Source organism: Canis lupus, chromosome 17, assembly GCF_048164855.1.
Source record: "Canis lupus baileyi chromosome 17, mCanLup2.hap1, whole genome shotgun sequence".
NCBI lineage: Eukaryota > Metazoa > Chordata > Mammalia > Carnivora > Canidae > Canis > Canis lupus.
Window position 1 is genome coordinate 1,037,554 of NC_132854.1, and position 24,213 is coordinate 1,061,766.

At 49.3% G+C, this 24,213-nt stretch overlaps 1 protein-coding gene across 8 annotated transcripts in view; it reads right to left on the bottom strand.

Moving 5' to 3' along the window:
- ATP11A (ATPase phospholipid transporting 11A) overlaps positions 1–24,213 on the bottom strand; it is a 127,139-nt gene that overhangs the window by 40,098 nt on the left and 62,828 nt on the right. For 7 of the 8 annotated variants that reach the window (XM_072782350.1, XM_072782352.1, XM_072782354.1 and 4 more), the window contains exons 2-13: positions 23,362–23,484; positions 17,522–17,611; positions 16,682–16,762; positions 13,281–13,388; positions 11,270–11,398; positions 9,042–9,145; positions 8,309–8,359; positions 6,260–6,324; positions 5,561–5,642; positions 4,295–4,445; positions 3,318–3,515; positions 1,031–1,204 (exon numbers count right to left, since the gene is read on the bottom strand). In XM_072782350.1, coding sequence (XP_072638451.1) covers positions 1,031–1,204; positions 3,318–3,515; positions 4,295–4,445; positions 5,561–5,642; positions 6,260–6,324; positions 8,309–8,359; positions 9,042–9,145; positions 11,270–11,398; positions 13,281–13,388; positions 16,682–16,762; positions 17,522–17,611; positions 23,362–23,484 — 1,356 coding nt within the window. The remainder of the gene's footprint in view (positions 1–1,030; positions 1,205–3,317; positions 3,516–4,294; positions 4,446–5,560; positions 5,643–6,259; positions 6,325–8,308; positions 8,360–9,041; positions 9,146–11,269; positions 11,399–13,280; positions 13,389–16,681; positions 16,763–17,521; positions 17,612–23,361; positions 23,485–24,213) is intronic. The other variant, XM_072782355.1, reaches the window with a different exon arrangement.

The window sequence follows — 24,213 nt, forward strand, 5'->3', positions numbered from 1 at the left end:
ACACATGTGAGGGTGTGTACGTGTACATACATGCTTGTGAGCATGAGAGGCGTTCATGTGTATCTGAGTACAGTGTGTGTGTGCACGTCTGAGGGTGTATGCATGTGGGGCACATGCCTGTGTGTATATGCATGCACATGTGAGAGTGTAGGACATGTGTCTGTAGGCACATGTGCGCACTTGAGTGCAGTGTATGTGTGCACTGTGTGTGCATATGGGGTGTGTGTCCCTGTGTACATGTGTATGTACATACAATTCACATGTGAGCATATAAGGCATATGTCTCTGTGTGCACATGTGAGTGGGGGCAGGTATCTGTGTATACACACACATGAAAGTGTGTATACATATACATACATACTTGTTAGCATAAGAGGCATCTATGTGTGCAAGTGTGTACATCTCAATATAGCATGTGTTTGTACACACGTACATGTGTGAACACGTATGCATGTGGGGCATGTGTGTGCACTTGAGTGTAGTGTGTATGTACAGATGTGTGAGGGTGTGTGCATATGGGGTGTGTGTCTTTGTGTACATGACTATGTACATACAATTCACAAATAAGCATATGGAACATGTGTCTGCACCTGTGAGGGTTTGTGTGCATGTATATACATGCTTGAGAGTGTGAGGGGCATTTGTGTGTATCTGAGCACAGTGTGTCTGTGTGCACGCGTGAGGGTATGTGCACGTGTCTATTCACATGCACACACACGAACATGTGCTCCACACATACACATGTGCATACATGCTAGCGCATGTTTGTGAGCACAGACACGTGGAGTGCACAGCCACTTTGCTCTCAGCATACCACATGTTCTAGCTGCTTCTCACACAGATGTGACCACTGGAGTCACAGGCAGGAAATGGTGGTAAGCACACAGTTCCTGATGCAGGTCACTAGCAGATCCAAGAACAAGGGGTGGTACTGGTTGGCCTTGGGACAGGGGACCCTGGGACAGTGCAGCAGTCATGGCCCCAAGGGAACACACCTGTGTGTGTGTGTGTGGGGGGGGTGGTCACCTACCCTGGCACTGGTGCCTGGGGAGGAGTCAATCATGTCGATGCCAGAGGCGCCGGGGAGCACCTGCCCATTGCAAATGGCGTGCGGCACATACACATGGCCCTCGATGCAGCACTCCTTGAACTCCATGTTGTTCTCCGTGAGTGTGCCAGTTTTGTCTGTGAAGATGTACTCCACCTGCAGACACACGCTCCGTTGGGTGGGGCTGGCCAGGGGTATGCGATCTCCTCAGAGAAGGCGGAGCCACCAATGACTCAGACCCCAGCACAGCCCTGCTTCCTAACGTCAATGTTTTCACCCCCATATACCGCCAGCGTGAAGCCCCACACTCAGATCAATTCCGGTTCTGGGCTCATCAGGAGTAACGGTGGAATTCTGGATGACGGCACGGCATGAGGATGTCCCCGCCAGCCTGGGGGGCACGTCCTGCTCACCACGCCTGATGACACACGCCCCGGGACACACAGGGGAGGCAGGGTTTAAGGGTCAGGATGTGCAGGTGTGCAGGAAGCAGAAGACATGGGTAACAACCAGCTACATATCAGCAAAATGTTCTCTCTAGTTTTAATCCTTCTGCAGAAAATGCATTTCCCCATGTGCCTGGTTCTACAAGCAAACCAAGGACACAGCAGACAACCTGCCATTTGAAAGCCTGCCCCCAGTGCCACGGAGCCTCTCCCCGCAATTGGGACGATCTGGAGGGAAGCCCCCTGTGATGGTCCCCAGAGCAGCAGCTATGCTGTCCAACACCTGTCTTTTTCAGAGTTAGGGTCAACAATCATGAACAATGAACAATCTGGGAGTCCCTATCTTCTGAAAAACTTTCTACAAACCTCCCGAGCACCAGGGTACCAAGATAATTTGAGTCAGATACGCTGTACTAAACACCGCTTCTCGCTTTTCTTGTTACAGAAAACTGCTTTCCTCTAAGATTTTCTCAAGAACACATAACACATATCATGTATTGTTACCAAGGATGTGAAATATGTAGACATGAAACTATCCTAGGGCCGGGCAAATGAGTGGCATTTTCCGAGGGGCTGTCTGGGACAGGACTCCAGTCTCGGCTGCAGCATGCACTGGAGGGACACTCTGAAAGTCATGCTCATCAGTAAGCAAGTCATCTCTTGGTAACAAGTACCCATGACCCCAGGGGGTGAAGGCAGTTGGTCTGAGCCTGAGCATCTATTTACAGACTGCCTCTTGGGGCAACAAGGCGCAGACTTCAGCTGCCAGGCCAAAATGCAAGGACATTTGCATTTGTGGGGGGCTTTGGTGGGTCAGTCAGTGAAGCATCTGAGTCTTCATTTTGCCTCAGGTCATGATCCAGGGGTCGTGAGTTCGAGCCCTGCATTGGCTCAGGATTCTCTCCCTCTGCCCCTCCCCCTGGCATGCTTTCTCTCTCTTTCTCAAATAAAATCTTTAGAATGGCCCTGTTTGCAAAAATATTCCCCCCAAATTTCTTCGTGTTTTGTTTTGTTTTGTTTTTAATGAGTGAACTACCATTTACCGAATGCTCTTCACTGCCCCGTAAAGGCCAGGAAGGGGTCAGGCCATGATGGCAGACCTTTCTGGAACTGTGTCCCAGAAAAGGAGTGAGGTTTGGGTTTGGCAGACAGGTGTGCACAGGCTCGGCCCCTCATCCAGGCAGCCCTGGCCGGCAACCTCCCTGTGGCGACTCCAGCACACAGTGGCACACACCACACCTCTGACGCCCCATCAGTGCAGCACTCTGGCAGGGCAGAGATGGTGTTGCACCCATTTTACAGATTAAGACGCTCAGGTGCAGAGAGGTCGGCCACCACCATCTGTGAAGAGCAGGGCTGCGATGAGATGTCTGACGTCTGCCAATACACCGAGCTATTGGAACTCTCACTTTGCTCATCTTTAAATCGAGGAAAACTGCTCCCTCTGAGTTCAGGGAAGGAAATCAGGCATAAGAGCTAAATGCAATGCCTGTAAAGGAGGACTCACCAAACTTACAGCATGAAAGCCCAGAATAAGCACTACTTACCAAGTTGGGTGAGCTTGTATCAAGCAGCTACACAGCTGATTTTGCATAAATTATATGCATAAAAGCACAATCAATTGCCATGTAAATAAAACATAAAAAATAAATTTTGCTGCTGTGTTTCACAAATTATGGGATGCATCTTTGTCAGTGAGTTAAAATGGAAAATTTTCATTTGACCATCTGGATGACGTGCCGCCACAACAGGGATCATTTAGAACCCAGACACCCGGGGACAGATGGTCACAGGTCAGGGGAGAGGGTCCCGAAGGTACTGACCTGTCCTAATTCTTCATTTAAATCTGATGTGTTGACCAGAGGTCCTTCCCCCGTGTCCTCGTCAAACATTTCTTCATCCCAGGTGATAAAATACGAGCCCAGGAACTTCTGCATCTCCACCGTGACGTACATGGACACGGGGATGATGTAGTTGAAGAGGACCATGAAGGCCAGGAAGTCTGTGAAAGCCCTGAGGAACTGAGAGAGCACCATGTGACTTCCCACATCCCCATGCCAGCATCACAAAGGCCTAAAACTCAGTTCTGCCCAGATTGCACCCGTGCTATTTCTAAATACAGGCATTTATTTCAAATCTAAAGATAAGTAGTATTTCGGGGTGGCCATCGGCTTAGTCACCCCGCACCTGATTTTAGTGCCATAAGGGTCACAGACCAGGAGCCGGACTGTATAATCTGGAGGCACATGGCTCAGGTCTGGACTCAAGGAGCCCAGCCAGAAGACCATACTCTTTTGAGTGGAGGAGATTCAATAAAATTATTTTAAGACACTGGCTTAGGGAAAAATCAATTTTGGTAAACACGAGCAACCAAGCTGAAAGCCCCCCTGAGGAAAAATGAAATCAATTCTTACCATAATTTTCCTATAATTGAGACTCTTCTTTTTTCCTTTTTCTTACCATAAGTAGGTACCATTTACCTCATGATCCTTAATGAGTGTTTTCTGAACACTCTCTAAATATAGCATATTGCACTGGGTAGCACCAGAAGTGTTTATGCTGCTGCCCTTATGAATTTACCATGGGAGCCAATCCCTTCCCAGAGTATACACTCAAATACCCAAGACAGGACCAACCAGTGTCTATGGGTAGGGAGGCAACTGATAAGACTTTCCAATCAGTGAACATTTCTATGACAAAGGTGTCATCAATCAAGATTTCATGTTCTCCTGCCACATTTTCATAACAACAGCCTATAGGGTATCTTTGATGACTTTGCAAAGGGGAGCACATTCCATACCAGGTTCCTCTGTCTTTCTGACTCGGTTTTCTGATTATACCATGGCTCATCTCGGAATGGTTCGCTCTGCCATACGTACTTCAGGACAGTGTTTATCAGCGCTTTACTAATCAGAATGCAGAGGTACACAATGAGGAACACGTTCATGGATCTAAAACACATGACCAACGATACTTAGTTATTGATTGATCAAGAATCTAGAGCAGTGTGTCACCTTACTCACATGTCAAGATAAATACACTGTGAAGAAACAGAGAACATGTTTTAAAGGAGCCCCCCCCACCACCAATGGAACAGTAGAAGTGAGAACGGAAGCTTGCATATATCAGAGTCCATCCTGTGACCACAGGGAAAGTTCTGAAAACAGGAGAGAGTGGTGCATGCAGCCACACTGGTGACTGCATGGTCTAGGAGTCTAAGATTCAGGATATCCAGAAGTCATTTCTTCTGCCACTAAGTGTCAACCAGTGAGTTCCAGGTTAAGAAATAACCACTGGGAAGGAGGGAGGGAATGCCCTCTGAACTGGAAAAGTACTGAATCCCTGGCTAGTGTCTTAGCAGATCTTGTGAAAGGCCTTGATTTTCCAGTATCTATTTCTGAAACCCATACATCAATGTAGACATCTGGAAGTAAAGCATTCTTGCTTATCAAGAGCCAAATCTCCATTTTCATATCTGGTACAGCCGTCGACGGACAGAGACCCATGATTACATCCTGAGACCAACTTGGTAAGAGCAGGCAGTCTTCCCAAAGATCTCCAAGTCCCACATAGTTCTTATTAAATAATTTATAATCACTTCAAGTCAGGAATACACTTGAACAAAAGGCGAAGAAGACAAAATTCTGGGCCACATCTTCTCACAAATTCAACTCTGTCCTTGGCTTGTCATTGTAAGGATTTTACTGTTTCATGAAAAGAACACTGTTTTCTCTCTGCTCAAGCTTTCCTCAGGAAAACACACAGTTTCCAACAACTCAAAGCCAAAAGTGACCCAATTTTAACATTTTCATGAATTGGCAAGAGCAGCTGCAGGACTTAAGACGTCCATATGAGGAAGCCTGCAGACTTGGGCTAAAGGTGTGTGGCCATTTGCATCCCCATAGAACAAGACTGTTGATATAAATACCCAGCACTACCAGTTCCCTAGAGACCATGACAAAATTGCTAATGAAGCCAAAAGGAAAATGCTTTCATGTCTACTGGGGCTCAAGATGGTTTTAGGTCATGGAGCTCTATGCACTTCAAAGGGGGTACTGAGACTTACTTTTCTACAGCAGATCGTTTCTGGGATTTTGATTGATAATTTAATGCCATCTTGGTTTCCATGCCTGTGTAAATAGCAACACCTGTAAACCAGAAGAGTCAATGTCAGAACAATAACACAGACATGTCTTGCCTTTACATAGGAAGTTACACACAGCTACAGTAAAATGAAATTTTGGAGAAAATAAATCCTATTTTAAATTTCATTAGGCAAGCTAGCTGTTCACAAAGAGTCTCACAAGAGGATTCCTCAGACTATAGAAATACTTTTTTTTTTCCTGCATAGAAATCAAGCTCTACTTTTTCTTGAAGCTCAGATTTTACTATGTTGAATTTTTTGACAATAGGGCACATCCGCATGTTTTTTAGTTGTCTCAATTAAAAGACAAAAATAACCCATAAAGATGGGAGATAATAGCAAAGAAATACAGCCATTAAAAGAAATCTCCTGCAGAACTATATTGTGAAACATGAATTTAGGTTTCTGAGTCAGAAACTACAGGCACTTTACATGCAAGCAACCCTCAGACCCCACTGCTTTGTGGGCCTTGGCGATCCACCAGTACTGGCTGATCACTGCTGCCAGAGTCTACTGCAGAACACAGAGAGATGCATTCATGGGAGCACTACGAACTTTAACTGCTCAACGCACCCTTAATTTTAGAAGCTATCAGTATAATTCACTAACTGAGACACTGACCGAAGATCTTCTCGGTGTTCTTCAGCGTGGCTCCTCTGAGAAGCAAGTTCTCTGACCCCAGCGGCCTGCAGACACACAAGGACCAAAGCAGAGCAATGGAACACACAGAAGGTGCTCTGGGGTAGGAAAATTGAGGCCTGCATTTAATAGACTTGATGTCAAGAGGAAATCATTTAAATGCAGAGTAGCTTCTATCTGGATTATGAAAGTTAGCCTGGCTCCGTGTAAGGGTGTGTGACCTTCACCCAGGGAGGGTAAGAGCTGCTCTGCGGAAGGCCCCAGTGGGTTGGCACTTCGCAGTGCCTGCTCTCTGGTGGGGCTCCACACTGTGTGAGGCCTTGTCAGGAATGCGGGCTCCCAGCTCACCAGACCAACCAATGGGCCAGAGAAGGTGATGTCTGTGATTCAAGAGGATCCAGCTATTCCCACCACATCCTCGGGGAGGCTCCACAAGTTTCATGGGATCTGGTCTTACTTCCCAACATGGGGGCTGGGAACACTGTGCATTGGTCAACATGGGCAGTCAAGCACACACAGACCCTCTCTGCACGCCCATGGTCTCCAGATCTGGAGCCACCCCTGCACCTGCTACTCTGGGGAAGCAACTACCAAGAAAGGTAAAAACCACTCAGGAAGGAACAAGCAGGGCCCTCAGCACTCGAGACTCAGCAGTGAGCAACAGACCAAATCTCTGCCTTTAGGGGGTCATGTTCCTGTGGGCTCCATTCCTCATTTCTTCTCATTTTCCAAGAGTAAAAGAGTAAGAAGAATGCAACTTGCGAATGTTGCTGCTGCCAGTATTCTACCAATTTCCTTTGCAGAGTAAAGAATTAGTATCAAAATGTGAAGTATATTAGTTATTACCTTCCCAAGCTACTCAGCATTAAACTTTGTCTGAACCTGAAGCATGAGAAGCTGGCAGTGCTTACTTCTGATTGATCCTAGCAGCAATCTGCATAAATCTAAATCTATTAAGACAACTGCTCATGAGACACAGAAGTACGGGTTGTTCTACACAGAAATTAGGAGTGTCCTGGAGACTTGTGCCTATTTAGGGAAGACCATGGCCATGCCTTCACGACCTCTCAGAAGCACCCACAAACGTGCTGATTGACAATAAAGTGAGAGGCACACAAATCATTTCCATGAAACAAGCAATTTGAAGAGCCTCACAAGGAGAGGCGCCCAGGTCTGATATTTCAGGGGCCATTTATTTGCCATCAATATCTTGCAGAGATTATTTCTACTTCCAGGCAATTGCTCTCCTTGACACACAAGGTAATACCAGGACATGGACAATCTGGAGACCACTTAAGTGGGAAGAAAAATGATTTCTCCAACCCCAGGGGAGGGAGTTATAGGTCAACTCTGAATCCTACTCAAAGTCAACTTCCTAAACCATCCATCTCGATCAACCCAATAGCAAAGACCTGCTAGATCTGGAAATGATGCCCAGAAGATATATCCACAGGCCTGGGGATGCAGAGAGCCAGTGTGAGGTGAGAGTGGACCACATGTGTCCAGCCACTGGCTGGCTCCGGTGCGTAGCCACCTGGTTGGTGTGGGTCCTTGTCCACAACCCATGGGTGTGAGAGATCCCAGGCCGCTATGATGAAACAGGTAAGCACACCCACCTGCCACCTGCACGGTCCCCAGATGAGACACATCCCCCTAAATCTAGACAGAATCTAGAGCCAAAAGTGTGTCCCAGTGATGATTGTGAGTAGATGCATACATTCCAATAACATGGCCTCCTCGTCAGAAATTGCTCAGCTTCATGGTTGAAGACACACTCGTCTATAAAAGTTCAGGGCATTTCTCACAGGGACAGAGGCTCACTGTCACAGGCTCCTAACATGGTGAGACAGTATCTTCCATGAGTGCCATCAGTTTGTTGGCATGAACGAGAGAAACCAGAGAAGACAGCAGAACCTGGACCATTGGTAAAGCAGAATTCTACTTCTAAAACCCAACAGAATAGCAACGATGAAAGCCTCTGATCTGTAATAGAAAATTTCACTTTAATGGAAATAGCGCATCTGTCCTCACCTCACCACGGGGTCATTCCGGTCATTGTAGACGTTGATGCGGCCGACGAACCTGGCAATAGAGAAGCCAGGTCAGTGCTGAGCAGCTGGGGTCGGGGAGGCAGGGAGGCAGGCCAGGTGCCTGTTGTCCAGAGACACTTCCTGCTTCCAGGAGGGAAGTGCACTCTACTTGAGGCCTGGGTTCTTGGTCAAGAGCTCATTGGCTTCCTCCCTCTTTCTTCTTTCTTTTAAGGTTTATTTGAAAGAGAGAGCACAAACGTGTGTGCAGGAGCTTGAGGGTGGGGCAGCGGGAGACACAGGTCTCCTGCAGAGCAGGGAGCCCGAAGCAGGGCTCAATCCCAGGACCCAAGATCATGACCTGAGCTGAAGGCAGATATTTCACCAAAGAAGCCAACTGGGCACCCCCTACCCATTCTTGTTTTACTATCTATCCTTATTAGCCTGTGGTCACTCTAAGGATTTTCCTTAAAATTGTTTCTCAAATCACAGAAAATTATGTTTTCTTCAATAAACTTAAGTTCCATTAAGCCAGGCCAAATATTTCCATAAATAGCTATAGATTTTAATGTTGCTGGACCATGAAAATGTTAAGTATGCTATTTCTGGCTTGGTCTTAATTTTTAAGCAGCTACGTACATTCTCTTCCCAGACAAGCGCAGCGCTGGTTGGGGCAGGGTGGAGAGAACAGCAGGTAGGGGGAGGGCACCAAATGTGGGGAACACAGACAGACTTACTTATACAGGTCAGGCTGGGGCTGCTCACACTCAATCGTGGCGTGCAAGCCATCTATATCCTCTTCCGTATGAAACCCCTTAGTATCTTGAACGGCGTAGTGAGTCTGCAGATCGACAAGAAAGGTGAGTTCACAACCAAACAGGGGACACGCACGTGGCAGCCAGTGCCCCTGATGTGGGGGCAGCACCATGTGCTACCTGCTGTGCCCGTAACCGAGCCCGCTCACAAACCCTAGGTACTGTGTCAGAGAAAACGTAGACGTAGACTCGGAAGTCACATACCAGCAAATATACAACAGAGTTTGCGAATGTTAACAAGTTAAAGAATCACCAGGTGCCACTGGTATTCCTTCATCAGGGACTGGAAAACCCTTCTACTCCTGTCCACTGCTCTCAACTTCACTGTGGTGGCGACCAGTCAGAAAAGAAATCTAGGACCTGATGTTCCTTTCCCTCATATGATGCCCTACCATGTGCACCACGCTGTCCTTGGCATCACACACTGCGCAGGCCTGGCACTGCTGGAGAGCATAAGCATTCCCTGCATGGTTCTGTGAACCTGAGCATGCTTTGCACCCTGGAATGCTTGCAGGGCACCGGTTCCCAATGCGGTGGGTCCAGGGGGCCCAAGAATGGCATTTCTAACATGACCCAGGCAATGTTGAGGCACCGGCCCCAACAGCATCGCTAACGTGGACAGGGTAGGCTCAGAGTCTGAGCAAGGGCCTGCTGGAGACAGCGCATCTCTGAATGTCCTCTTGTCCTCCCAGCAACCAAGTGCTTGGGGGCGGGGGAGAAGGACATGGATCAAGGCAGGCGGGAGATAAACCATGGCAGCAGCAGCATTTACAACACTTTGGAGCACCTACTGCGCACCTGGCATGTTGGGAAACTTTCTAAGCATATGCTCACAAGAGCCCCTGGAAGACATGTCTGTCCCCATTCTACAGATGTGAAAACTGCAAAAGGTAAAACTGCCTGCCCAAGATCACAGAGGCTGTAGCCATGACCAGTGCAGGAGCCCCACTGCCTTTTAAGGAAAGAGTTCAGGCCAAACAAATGTGCAGAAGTGGCATCAAAAAGCACACACACAGGACGCTGATCACAATCGGCACAAAAGCTACAGTGGAGTGCCTGCCAGTTCTAGACAAGGCAATGGCCATTACGTCTCATCACCAGCTCAGTAGTCTAGCCGGACACCTGCCACAGCCGCTCACTAGCGATGACAGGACATCCCTCCTGCATCCTCCTGCAAGACAGGTGCAAGGGGCAGCCTGATGCCCACAGCCTGGGTACTCGGGGCTTGCTGGGTGTCAGGGACATGGAAACATGATCCACATGCTCCAGATACCTGACACCATAGTCATCCGACTCTCCTGGGGGCTTCCACCCCCAAAATTTCTGTTGTTTACAATCAATCGTGCCAGAATGTTAGCCCTCTCAGGATATGTATATAGGAAAGGTGCCCCCAAATCCCCCAGGGTTTATAGAATGATATGAATTATCCATAAAAGAAAGAAAATATCTCTTTCCCATCACAGAAACCCCATCATTAATTGCCGTTTGTCAATGCCTCAGACATGGTTGGCTCCACTGAGCCATGCTCACTTTCCCAAATTCCTTGGAAGCTCCCATTAAAAAAAAAAAAAAAAAAAAAAAAAAGAAATCCTTAAAATAGTGATACGTTCTATTCATATGTGATGCTTAATTAAAGTTTTGTAGCACCAACTGGCAGTACAGAATTCCGTACTGAGAATAAGATATAATTACTTATTATAACTTCAGAAAATCCTTATTAAGATATTTTAACATGAAGACACTTATTAAAGTGATAGTCATCAAAAACCTAGCCTCTTAAGTGGCTTTTCACATAATTCCAGTGTAGTGAAGACACTAATTTTGACTAGTAAAATGAAAATTTTCAAAATTCCCATAATCTACTCACTGCATCCTTAATCTGGTCCCCTTTCACTAAATGACACAGCTAAGAAATAACATGAAGTTATTTCTCTGAACCTGGGGTGGTTGGCGGTTAAGGACTGAGTGCGGACAGGAAACGGCGAGATGTAGGGAGAAGCAAAGTGAGGGGCTTCATGGCTGCCACAGTACCCCTGGTTTTTCCACACCCCTGAAAACATGGGGTTTGCAAACATGGTGCCACAGCAGCTGGCCACACAGTATGGCTGGAACAGTGCCCTGCCCAGGGCCCCAAATAAAAGGCACGGTACTTTATGACTGGATTCTCCGTCTAAGCTGGCGGTTGTCACATGGCAGGTCCCATCTCCGCGGCTGCTGGAGAGGAAAATCAGGTCACAGGGGAAGGTCTCGTCCTCCTTGACCATGACGATGTCTCCAACCTGCAGGACAGACAGGCTCTGTGTGGCGGCCCAGCCCTGTGTGGGTGCTAAAACATCCTAGGGAAGACTGTTTGCAGGGATTCTGCCAAAATCTGGGATGATTAGGTGGGGTTTCAATGTGCCAACTTCAGACCCACGAAGCATCAATGCACATTATGACAGAATAACACGCAGTGGAACCATAGACAAACTCCCATGACAGGATTATCCTTGATTGAGCCCAAGCCAGGCAAGTGCATGTGTTTATAATGAGTCTGCGTGGGAATTATTCCTGCAAGATAACAATATACCCTCCTGGTGGATGCGAGGAGGCCGTGATGGGGCTGTTCCTGATGCCCAGGTGGGCTGGGACTCCAAGGAATGCAGCTGGACAGAAGAGCCAGGTCGCAAATGCGGCCTGTATGTTCCATTTACGCCATGATGTTCTTGAGAGGACAGAACCTTAGAGATGGACCATCATAGGCTCTCTTTTGCAATGGTCTCGGCACCTCTGCAGGCTGGCCCTGTCTCACACTGTCAGGGCAAAGCCTCTCGTTCCAGCTGCCCAGGTAGAGAGCGGACATTTGCCCCAGGACATCAAGGCATTAAAAAAACAATTTTCTGCTGACGCTATTTAGGTCTATTTACTAGGAGCATAGAAGGCTTTGCAAAGGATATATGGTCTCTAAGGGAAAGTTCACATAGGGCCTGGGGCCTGAAGAAGCCCGGTAACGTGCCCAGGGCCCACCACGATTCCTTCCCAGACCCCTGACGGCCAGGAAAGAATCACCAGTCAAGACCAAGTGAGGGGAGCTCAGTCAGAATTCCTGCAACACCTGGATGGTGAGATTTATAAAACAAAGAAGTTGTAGGGGTGCTTGGCTGGCTCCAACAGTAGAATATGAGATTCTTATCTCAGGGTTCATGAGTTCAAGCCCCGCACGGGGTGTAGAGATTGCTTAAAAAATATATATAAATTTAAAAACAACAAAGACAATGTGTGCATTGTGTGTATGGTACATGTTAGACAAGGTTAATAAAGGTGGCCATGTACTGGTGACACGTGAGCAGGCCCCCAGGTGGATCCTGGGTTGGGTGGGTGGGTGGGGAATGGGTTGGGGATGGAGGGGGAGTGGAGGGTGGGCACAGGGTGAGGGGTCGGGAAGGGAACGAGAAGATGAAGGAGGGGAGGGGATGGGGAGTGGAGAATGGTGGGAGAGAGGGTGGGGAAGGGGGGTGGCACAGAGTGGGGGGAAGCACAGAGGGCTTCAGAGGTGAGACGCAGCTGGGCTCCATCCAGGACTCACAGCTCACAGTCCCCAGGAACTAGCCTGAGCAACTGTACCACTTGCTGGTGCATGTGCAGATGCACATGCAGGTGCTTCCCACTGGCTTGAGCAGGTGTGAAAATCATCCACACAGGTGACAAACACAATGTTTAAGCAGATGAGGATACGTCACTTATACCCATGGCCCACTGAAACAGGGAGTTAAAACAACCTGCAGTGAGGCTGCCATTCCTAATTTCACAGTTTCCAACCAGTGGAATTCCCGTTCACATGACTCTACATGTTCGAGAACATGTTTGCTCATGGTGTCCCAGAGCATCCTCTACCATGTCTGTGTGGAGCAACCCCCTAGAGCCCAGACTGCCCTGATGGGATCTGTGAAATTAAACAGCTCTAAAGAAGAAAGCTTATTACAACTTCCAATAAGTAAAAATTGAAGTTAAAGCAGATCGTGGCAGGAGCCTGCCTTCCATGAGAAGGGTTTGGGGAAGCGGCCGGGCCCAAACTCAGTAAAGCAGCGGTTCTAGGCTCAGGTTTCCTCAAATGAAACCCTGCTCACGCTGCTGCTTTTTGGGCTTTGGTTTGGGCTGAAGAACTGTGCCAGGATTACTCACCCTCAGCTTTCGGCTCTGCTTCCGGACTAGCTTTCCATGCTGGATGAAATGCACAGGGCACTGGTTCATGGCATTGTCTGCCTTGTGGCGAAGCCAGTCCTCATAGCCCTGAGGGAGAGAAGACAGCCACACAGTGGAGCAGTACCCCATGGAGGGTCTTCGGCCCCAGGCCGGCTGCTCTGGACTTTGCCGGATGGGCCGCAGCTGCGGGTGCCATGCAGCCAGCTTCAGCCTCGGGGCAAGCGAGGCTGCCCTAAAACCAGAAGTCACCCTTCCTGACACCCAGCAGCCACCTACCAGGAGTCCGGGCTTTCACCTTGACTGAACCCTACATCTACCCACTTCTTCCTGGCCCTGACCACCGGGTTGGCCTGTCCATTCCTCCAGAAGGCTGGTGCCTGTCTTCCTGCACCAGCAGTGATCAGGATTCAAGTCCTGAGGCCCCTGGGAGTTCAACATCCCCCCGTTTGCTGGAGGGCTTCTGAGTCTTCTCCCATGGGACACGCATCTACTGTGTGTGCTTGAGTCTCCTGGGATGACCATGCTGAGCTCCCCACTGCCCGCACCGTGGCTGGGGCCTCCCTTAGGCGGGAGGACCAGGGTGAGGGTCTCCAGTTCCCCTCTCTGCGAACCCAGGAGTAAGCCTCCCCTGGATCCTGACTGTGAGCATGTCACAGGCCCCGTCACAGGCACCCTGCAACCCCCACAGCACTCGTGTGCAAATGTGTGTACAGGGGGCTCAGAGCAGAAGGGGCTAAGCCAGGCCCCAGGGCATGCTCAGTGCTTGCCCGGAAATGCAGAGGTGAGACTACAGGAAATAGCAGGAGGGGGCAGGATGGGACAGGGGTGGGGAGGGGGCCCAGCCCGCCTGGAGGGAGGAAGATGGCATGGGGCATGCAGAACACCAGGCAGGAAAGGTCCGTGGGCAGCTGGGGAGGGCTTTGCCTGACTCTCTGAAGCCACTAGACATTGGAACAGAGGGGGTCAGATGCTCTTCAGAAACCTAGTTTAGTGCCTCAGTAGGAAGAGGCACATCTGGGTCCAGCCAGGTGACTGGCTCCCCACAGGGGCTCCCTGAGTCGCAAGGAAGGGCATTGGATCCCCCGTGTGTGGGGGCCGGGGTCACTGGGGAACCAGGGCTGGGGGGAGGGTGGAGCGCCACCCGACTCATCCAGTGCCAGGCACTGGGGGTGGCCTGAGGTCTGGGGAGGTGAGGAGCAGGGGGCAGAGGCAGGTGGAACGTGGGAAGCCAGGTACCCCCAGGAATGGGGTGAGGGGGTGCAGGACGGGGCAAGGCCCCACGGGACCTTCTGCCTCCTCACACTACCACCGGCTTTCAAGAGCCACAGTCTCCTTCTCCACACCCGTCTTAAGGCCCTCATGTGGTGCTCTACAAGAAGGAGGGTTGTTCTTCCAAAAATACAGAGAGAAGTGGAAGCACCTAGCTCTAGCATGACCGACACTCAGAGCTCTTCAGAGATGACCCACACACCCAACCCCTCCATTCTGTGCCCCTTCTGGCTCTTCCTCCTCAAAAAGCCTCCTTCCTGTCCCTGGTTCTACACTCTTAGGACGTGTGTGCATCACAAACAACTGAAGTGTTGCTGTAAGTGTTTACAAAGCATGAGTACGATACACTACATATTTCCTTTGCCACTTGACATATTTTTCCACACAACGAGGCTCATTCATCTGAGTCACTGTACTGTACCCGCCATATGCACAACAGATGTGCCACCCGTTGCCTCACTGAATGACAGCTTGTCCCTAGTTTCTCTTCCACAAAGAGGCCTGCTATGAACATCCCAGGACATGTCGCCGGACCTCTGTAGTCTATTCTGAGATGCATATGATATGCACTAATTGCATATATCAGACCCCCTCTAGACTATGGGTCCCAGCATTCATGGTCTCCACTCCATCAGTTACTGCCAAATGGTTTTCCAAGATGGCACCACCACGCTCCCATCAGCGGCAGGTGCATGAGCTTCACCACATTATCATCCCTGGTTGCTCTTTAGGCTTTTAACATTTAAAAGCCAATCTAATGGGCACGAAGTAAAATCATTTTGTTCAAATCTTTATTTCCAGATTACTGGTGAGTGAGATATAAAACCCAAATTGAAATGAAGACATCCTTAAATGCTCCTCACAGTGCTGTATTAAAAAAGTACTCGTGCTGACATTCTCATATTGAAGAAGAGCAAGGCTGGCAGGAGGCAGCCCAGAGGCGCTGTTTACACACACACACTAGAAGCTAACCTGATTCCATTCTGCATTCCTTCTCAATCTAGAGAAAAATCACTCTGCAGTATTGACCTATCACTGTCATCCCATGGCTGTTCTCCTATAAAATACATGTGTTCTTTATTTGTATTTAAAGACTAATATCAGAAAAACATGGCTTTGTCAGCAAGAATTTGACCATTAATAATCTCACTAGAAGCTGTCATTTTACAAATTATTCAGATCTCAGATCTCCCAAATGAAATGTTCACCTATCAACACTGAAATGCAAACACCATTAGGTTCAAAAGTCTGCAGCAGATAAGGGACTTGTTTCTGGAACATATAATGAATTCTCGCAAATCATTAATAAAAAGATAAAGACTACAATTTTAAGATGGATGAAGGATTTAGTGACATTTTCTTGAAGAAATAGACACAAACAGCCAATAAGCACGGGCAAAGATGCTCAATATCGTTTGCAAACCAAGATCACGAAGGGCTACTTCACACCCACACCAGGGAGATGCCGCCCAGACAGATGCAGACTGCTAGAAGCTTGGAGCGGGGATGGCGGGAGGTGCTCGCTAGTACAGGGCCTCCCTCCAAGGGGATGGGAATTTTCTGGAACCAGACTGAGGTGATAGCTAGAGTACTAAGATGGCCAGATGAACAGTGGACATAACTGAGACATAGTCCTCTCACTGTCAGTGACCAGAACCAGGGAGAAGAGCCCGAGGCACGCGGGAGTCCATGTGCTCGCTTAGGAAACAGCAGCCAGGACTCTGCACACAGTGGATCCTGGCAGTTCAGACTGGAGCATTCAAGCAGTCAAGAGTGTGGACAGGCTAGGAAATTTCAGGACTGATTTGTATTTTATTTGTATTTAATCTCCCATTCTGTAGGGTGTCTTTTAGTTTTGTTGTTTAGTTTCATGTTGAACATGAAAACCTTGGTTTCCTACTCAGACTCACAGGACACCACCCTCGCTGCTACATTTCATAATCTCTTATTTTAGCGCAAGTGTCAATCTAAGACGGTGACCAAAATGAATTTCTCCAAGTTAGCTAAACTTCCCATGAACTAGCTATAACACAGATCACCATGCTTTGGGTAAGAGGTGACATTATATAACAAGAGGGCACCATCTTCCCTTCAGGCAGCAGACGTCTTACCTGTTTGATGGCGGTGACGGTGATGACAAAGAACAGTGGGAGCCCGCTGGTTACTGGACTCGTGGGGGTGTCGATAATCAACTGCAATTAAAGCAGAATTGTAGAGCTACTGTCAAAGCAGGTCCCAGTGACCTTAGACTGGCAGGCCTGTAACACCCACAAAAACATCTGCTTTCTTTCATAAACCCACTTTATCCCCCCCTGGAGATAAGTCACTCTATTTACCATGAAACAAGGGTGGTTTGCTCCAGTTCCGGGACCTGCTTAAGGAAGCCCCACCAACTGCAGCAAAGACATAAGCCTGACTGGGGCTTGCATCTTATTTTATTTTACTGTGCGGCTTCCCATGCTTCAATTACATTGAATAACATGATGTTGGGGACGATCTGAAAGTCCTTCTGCTGTATTTTGCATGATCGAGAAAAACAAGGTTAGAAGTCTTAAAGCACATCAGACCCCTGCTCCCTAACTCAGCCCTCACTGAGGCTCTATCTTCTCATTCTCTCCCAGGCACACTGAGGAGGATCCACCCAACAATGCCCAGTGTGGCTGCTAGTTCCTCCGAATGACCGGGGAGGGGGGGGCAGGGATGGGGGGGGGACTCCTGATTTGCCCCTGAGGACCGGAAGGCGGCCAGAACCACCCCACAGGCAGACTGTTCACGTGTCTGCTGCAGCTCAGACATCTCTCTGCACCAACACGCCTGCCCATGAAGGAAACAGAGGAAATGCTCCAAGTACTTGCTCTTTCTTGTTAGCAAACCACAGTGGACCTCCTGAGAATTAAGGGCCACTATTTCGATTTTACATTTACTGTGATAAAAAAGACAGTGGGCCTCACCTGCACCAGAAATATGATAAGAAAATAAAAGTTGGCTATTCTTCTGAATTGTTCAAACAAGTTCTTGGGTATGAAGTTCCAAAACGTGTACTGTATAAAAGAAAAACAAACAGGTGTCATTTTGATCACATTTTACTTTTTTACAGTGTTACCTTCCTATGGGATGACAACACTGGATGTCAAAGCACAAAATGTTTAGTTTTAGATACAAAACTCACAAGTCAAAATTTAGAGTGTTCCGTATATGTTTTATCAATTTGTTGACCACAAGAGTGAACCCCTAACACAGAACACATACTCTGAAAGCAGTGTGAGTTACCCCATGCCAGGTAATTCAATGCCATGGGAAGCAGCTTAACAACAGTTTAACCCTTAAAATACATTTCGTAGGACACAAACCTCTGATTGTTAACACACATGCGCTCAGCACCCCTCTTTCCCTCCTGCCTGTGACAGTGTCTCTAGCTGGCCCAGAAAGGTACACCAGAAGTCAGCACCAGAAGCAGCCTTGCTCTGGGCTGGAGACAGCCCTGAGGTGCAGGTGTCCGACACCTCCTCAGTCCCACACACCTCCTCCGCCTACAGGGAGTGGAGGGCGGACAAGGAAGGGAGTCCTGACGCTCACCTACTCTCCAGACTGCACCGCTGTGCCTCAGAAGTTTCCTTACCTTCCCCATTGAGAACAACAATATCTGGGTATCATTATCCTCCAGTAAATGCACTGCCCATGGTGTCTGTTAGCATGTGGAATACTCCCGACCACCCCCCACCCGTGGCCAAGCCCCCAGCACCTTCCCCTCTGAGTGCTAACAACTCCCCTTCAGCTGACCCCCTAGCACCTTCTCCTCTGAGATCCCTTACCAGGGATCCCAGACTCTTTTTTTTTTTTTTTTTAAGATTTTGTTTATTTAGGGGATCCCTGGGTGGCTCAGCGGTTTGGCGCCTGCCTTTGGCCCAGGGCGCGATTCTGGAGACCCAGGATTGAATCCCACGTCGGGCTCCCAGTGCATGGAGCCTGCTTCTCCCTCTGCCTGTGTCTCTGCCTCTCTCTCTCTCTCTCTGTGTGACTATCATAAATAAATAAAGAAAAAAATATTAAAAAAAAGATTTTGTTTATTTATTCATAGAGACACAGAGAGAGAGGCAGAGACACAGGCAGAGGGAGAAGCAGGCCCCCTACAGGAAGCCTGACGTGGGACTTGATCCCGGGTCTCCAGAATCGCACCCCAGGGTGCAGGCGGCGCTAAACTGCAGTGCCACCGGGGCTGCCCACAATCTGAATTCTTAACATGCTACCCTACCTCTGGATAATTTGGCTTCTCTATGGAATTCAGAAACATTTGTCGTTTATTCCACTACTAAATACGCAGCCTCTGTGGAGTCAGACCCCATATCCAACCTGGTCCTGACACTTAAAGATCAAGTAAACTTTAGTAAGTCATTTAAGGACTGGGTTCTGGTTTCTTCGCTTATAAAGTAATGATACTAGCAGGTGCCCTGAAGAAAGATGGTTGAGGATCAAAGTCCTGGCTGGAACTGGTGCTCACACAGTAACAGGACATTAAAATTCTACAGCTTGACAAACGGTACAAACATAAGCAATCTTCTTAAATTTTTAAAAAAGGAAAATAATTTTTCTCTTATATGAGATAAAAAGTCAGTTATTTTCTACTAACTTTTAAAAGGAGATCATTTTTTAAAATGTAAGTTACTAGGCAGTCATAGCATTTACGTTTCATTTTTGAGTTTCTGTGACTGGCTTAGAATGACTCACAATCCTTCACAGATTTCCTGACCCCAGAACAGAACTGTCTCAAGGCCCCACCCCCTGAAACCAACCTGACTGCCCAGGACCCACACCCACACTCACTACCCATCAATCAAAAATGTCCCCATGTACCTGTAATCTGTTACTTGGTACCAACGTCACATCAATGGAAAAAGCTACTTAAAACCCCATCTTCTGTCTCCTCAAGTGTCTAAACACAAAAACCCAGTGCTGTTCAAGATGTGCCTCACAACACTGGGTGAAGACCGCCAAGGTGCAGATGCCCGAGTGCCAGTGATAGGGACATAAGAGACTTGTCACACCATTCTCTGAGTTCTTACATTTCCTTGGAAGCTTCCATGTGAGAAAACTTTCATCTTATATGTATGATGAAGATAAAATGGATTGTCATCTGCTACAATCCTTCCAAGTGGGAGACCATGTGCACACCTGGTCCTGTCCTATTTGAATGCTACCGTTTCTGAAACGCTTTTAGCTTCCCAAATTCAGGCGTGCCCAGGAGCCAGCTTGGATTTGGAACTGAAAGCCACTTAAATGACTGCTTCCTTGTAATCGGGCACACAGAGGCTGCGTAGCTGCTTAGACATTACACTTTGTAACCCCCTTATCTTGCAGAATATTTCACCATCACAAGTCATTACTGCTGCTTATTAATGTAGTCAAAAAGAAGGTCACTAATTCCAGTGGTACATGACAAGAAATGCAAAGACCTGAGGAGCTGACCAGAACGTGTGTGAGTGCGTGCAGATCGGCTCCACGCGGGCAGGATGTGGTAACTGGGCACTGGGCGACATATGAGAGCCGGCCAGCAGATGCTGTGGGGCCACCGCGCACACTCCGTCTTCCGTAAGTCCTGGGGGCTGAGTGTCTGCGTGGACACGGGGCCACGCTGTCAGGTGTTCCACAGGGCCTGGCACCATAGGTGCCCCATTCTGGAATACTGACGTCGGAAAAATGAGTGAGCATCACGGTGGCCCAGTGAGGAGAACTGCTGGTGCCTCGGGGCCATGGGGAAGGTGCAGGCTCACATACAGACTTGAGGCTAAAAATCGACCCACAGGCTTTGTCCTGAGGCTGCTCCTTCTCCAATGGGCCAGGGTGTAGGTAGCAGTGGGCTGTTCTGGGGAAGACAGGATATACCCATAAGTCCACAGGAACACTATCTGCCCACATCTAATTGGTAAAAGTAATCTTCCCTTGTCAATGACCAGAAGTGACACAGCTTTCTCAGAGGAATGGGGTGACGGTATAGCCTGTGCCTAGTATTTAATGTGTGGTGTCCTGCGGACAGAGTGGGGAGCCACCTGCATTTTGTGCCCAAAGTACGAGTCTATGAACTGACGAAGCAGCACCTGGGCCTTCCAGTGAACTGGGATCTGCTTGCACGTGAGCTCTAGCAGGCCCTGGGCACCACAAGGGGGACATGCTGGGGAGAAGGTTCTGGTTTCTTCTTCATCCTAGACACCTGCCCAGCATGTCTCCCCCAGAAAGGACACCCAACTCTAATCAATCCTTGACTGCCAACCTCGGCACTTCCATGGAGCGGGTCCAAAGCTGAGCCTGGTGAGGCTTGTTCGGCCCTGGTGTAGTTTTTCACAAGATAAAAGCTCTCTGAGTCAATGAGATCAAGCTCATTGAGGAGGGGCTTCTACGCGCAGATGAATGCTCAGCCAGCAGCCTTCTTGTAAGACAAAAGCTTTCTTCCTGAGAAAACATGGCCACGTCAGAGCAAACATTCTCTGGACCTGTCCAGGCTTAGGCTGTACAAATTAAGTTTTTTTTTTTTTTTTTCCCATCCATCCTGAGTTGTTTTTAAATGAAAGCAATCATGTGCTCTGGATGCCACTGGGGCGGACAGACATCCAGACCACCGTCCACCCGGCCAGTAGCTTGGGGCAAGTCCTTGGCCTTCCAGGCCTTCTCCTCTGCACAGAATCTGGTGAGCAGTAGAGGCTGTGCTGTATGCGATTTCTCCTTAAATGACACAGCATCATCTCCCGTGGACAGGCGCCACAACACTGGCCCGGCCTCCTGAGGAAGGACAACCCTTCCTGGAACAACAAGGAGCGTAGACACAGGGCCCCTCCTGCTTTGAGCAGAGACACAGGCTCCGACCTTCTGTGTGGCCTTAGCCAGACCTGCCTCTTGCAAGGATGTTGACTCAGTTCTTCCCACTCTGAAGGAGCTTGCAGGACAAGGACTCATCGTGAAAGCCCCTGGGGCACGGTGATTGTGTCTCAAACCAGTCCTGCCTGCACCCCCTGCAGTGTTGCCTTTGTCGGAAACCAGGGCAGCCCCAGGGATCCCAGTGTGGGTGGAGCAGCCGAGGATGGTGGGTGCCATGAACCACCCCAGGGACAGAGAAGGTGGCAGGAAGACAAGGCACCTCCAAGTCACTATGCGAGTATTTGGGGAAAAAAATGAAAATAATAGATTGGCTCTAAAACCTGAATCAGAGGACAAAAGAATGGGAAGTAGAAACCACTGCTCTTAGTTATCTCCCCCACAACATCAATGAGGCTTTCTGTCCTAAATAAGGGATCCTTTGGCTTCCAGCCACATTCTGCCAGATGCATCAAGAAGGCCCTCAGTTCACCCCAATCCATGAGGGGCTGTGTTTTCTAGAAGGTTCCTCCACGCAGCCCTGCACAGAACTTTGCACAGTGACTGGAAGGCACTGGGGCTGGGACTTCCGAGGCCAGGCTGTGTCCCAGGAGGGAGAGACCAGCTGCATCAGGAAGCCTCCAGTGGCGGAAGGGCCCTACAAATGTCCTGTGGGCCTGACACAGGGCAGTGTGGGTGGTTTCCTGCCCTGCCGCCTGCCCTGACCAGCTCACACAGCGCCCACGGCAGTGGTGTCAGGTGCGTGTCCCTGGTTCTCAAAGCATTTGAGCCGCACAGGATCTGATTTAAGAAATGTGTTTGAGAGTCCTTCTCTGTTTCGGGGGCACCAGTAACAGGCTCTTTGGTAAGCTCTACCTGAGACTGTGTCAATTCACACAGGTCACCACTGTCAAGATCTGCCCTGGGTAAGGTCCTGCTTGGTCACATTTCCCATCATGTATCTGTTTGGGTGACGGAGTGCCATGCTTGTTGCTCAGGGTTTTGTGATGACCAATCTGCTTGTCCACACGGTGACTATGGTGATTAAAGCTGCTGTCATCATCGTCACTACTGTTATTTTTATGACAGTTTTAAATAGAATAAATCCATTAAAAAATGCCTTGAAAAGCAAAGGTTTTTCTGTTCTCAAATATTCTTAACAAACTTAGAGCAATCTTTGATAGTTTACAAAGAATTTAATAGGGCTACCATGCACATCTAGACATATGGGACAACCATATATGGAGCAGGTGTGCCCGCCACACAGGTGTGCACACACACCGGGGGCTGGGGCATGTTAGGTCCAGTGAACCCACCACATAGGTGTGCATAGCCAGTCAGGCATGTACCTCTAAAGGGAAAGTTCTCCAGAATCTGGGAAGCCATCATTTACCTTGTTTGTTCAAAGCCGGCTACTAAATTCCCCACCCCATTCTGGAGAGCCATTGAGGGGTTCCTCTGCAAGTGTGTGAAGTACAGTTCCACTCCTGCTCTCCAGTCGAGGAGAACAGTGCTCCACTAGAGTGGGGACACCGCAATCATGGTCTTCCTGGGGCGGTTACGACACTGACTGCCTAACAGACTGGGACACATGCTCAGTGTTCTGTCTATCAGGTGGATGCACGTACCTCCTCCCACCAGTGACATCCAGGGTCATCTCCAGAGATGAGGAGCCCCTGGTGTGGGCTGGGGACTTGGGACGGGCATGTGGCCACACAGCAAACACGTAAGTGGCCATGGTAGGCCTCCCATGTTCGTGGCATAAAGAGAAGTGGAGGACAGGTGGTGCCCACACAGGATGCATGGCTCACCAGCTGGGGGAACAAGCTGCAGGACGAGTGGGCCAGCCCGAGTGGGCGCCAACCACAGTGCTTGGTGGGGTGGGCAGCAGCCACGGCAATGGTAACCATAGGGCCTGTGGGAAACAGAATCCCAGGAGACAGCTCACCTTGGAAGAGACTATTCTGTTGTCGGGGTGCCTCTGCAGGATGTAGGCCTCAGCACCAGGCGGGGGCTCCTTGTGCCCCACGTAGATGGTCCGACTGTCCACCCAGTTCTCTTCTCCAGCACACTACAGAATACAGAGCAGCATTAGCACAGGGACAGCTCCTCCCCAGAGTGCCAGCTGCACTGCAGGTCCCCATCAACAGAACCTGTGTGGGGCCAAGGCCCAAGCTTCCTCCATCTCACCCAACCCCCACGGGAGTGGCCTGAGCAGGTGGTCTGCACCCCCAGCCAGAGCCGCTGGTCATCAGGGGAAAGAACGCAGCTGGGCTCAGTGGGATCCTCGGGCTTCCAACAGAAAGGACAGCAGCCGTTGGAAACATGGAGCAGGTCTCTAACAAGAGGGTAAAAGTGGGCATTCAGGACAGAGGTGTGAGCCCTCCAGTATCTCCCTACTCAACGGCTCTCCTGGGAAGAGAGAAGGCTGGGGTGCTCTTCAAAGTGTCGTGCCCACCAGGCACTTGGTAAACATCTTCTGACCAGAAGGACCTTTACAACCCTCCACCAACCCTGCACTGTCAGCACAGAGGAGCCTAAGACACCACAGCTACCAAGTCAGCCTCGCGTAGCAGCCCCCTCAGCCCCTGGCCCCCCAGCTCGGGGTCCTGCCCCACCAGGCGGCCTGCTGGGGTGCCGTAAGCAGGGTGAAGTGGGGGTCGATGGGATGGGATGGGAGGAAGGGTGGGTCAGGCCAGAGCTCTGGCTCCCACGTCACTGAGACACAAGCCTCAGCATCTCCACGGCGCCTGAGGACAGCGTCTGCTCCTCGCTCATGGCTGCTGCTGCCAACAATGAA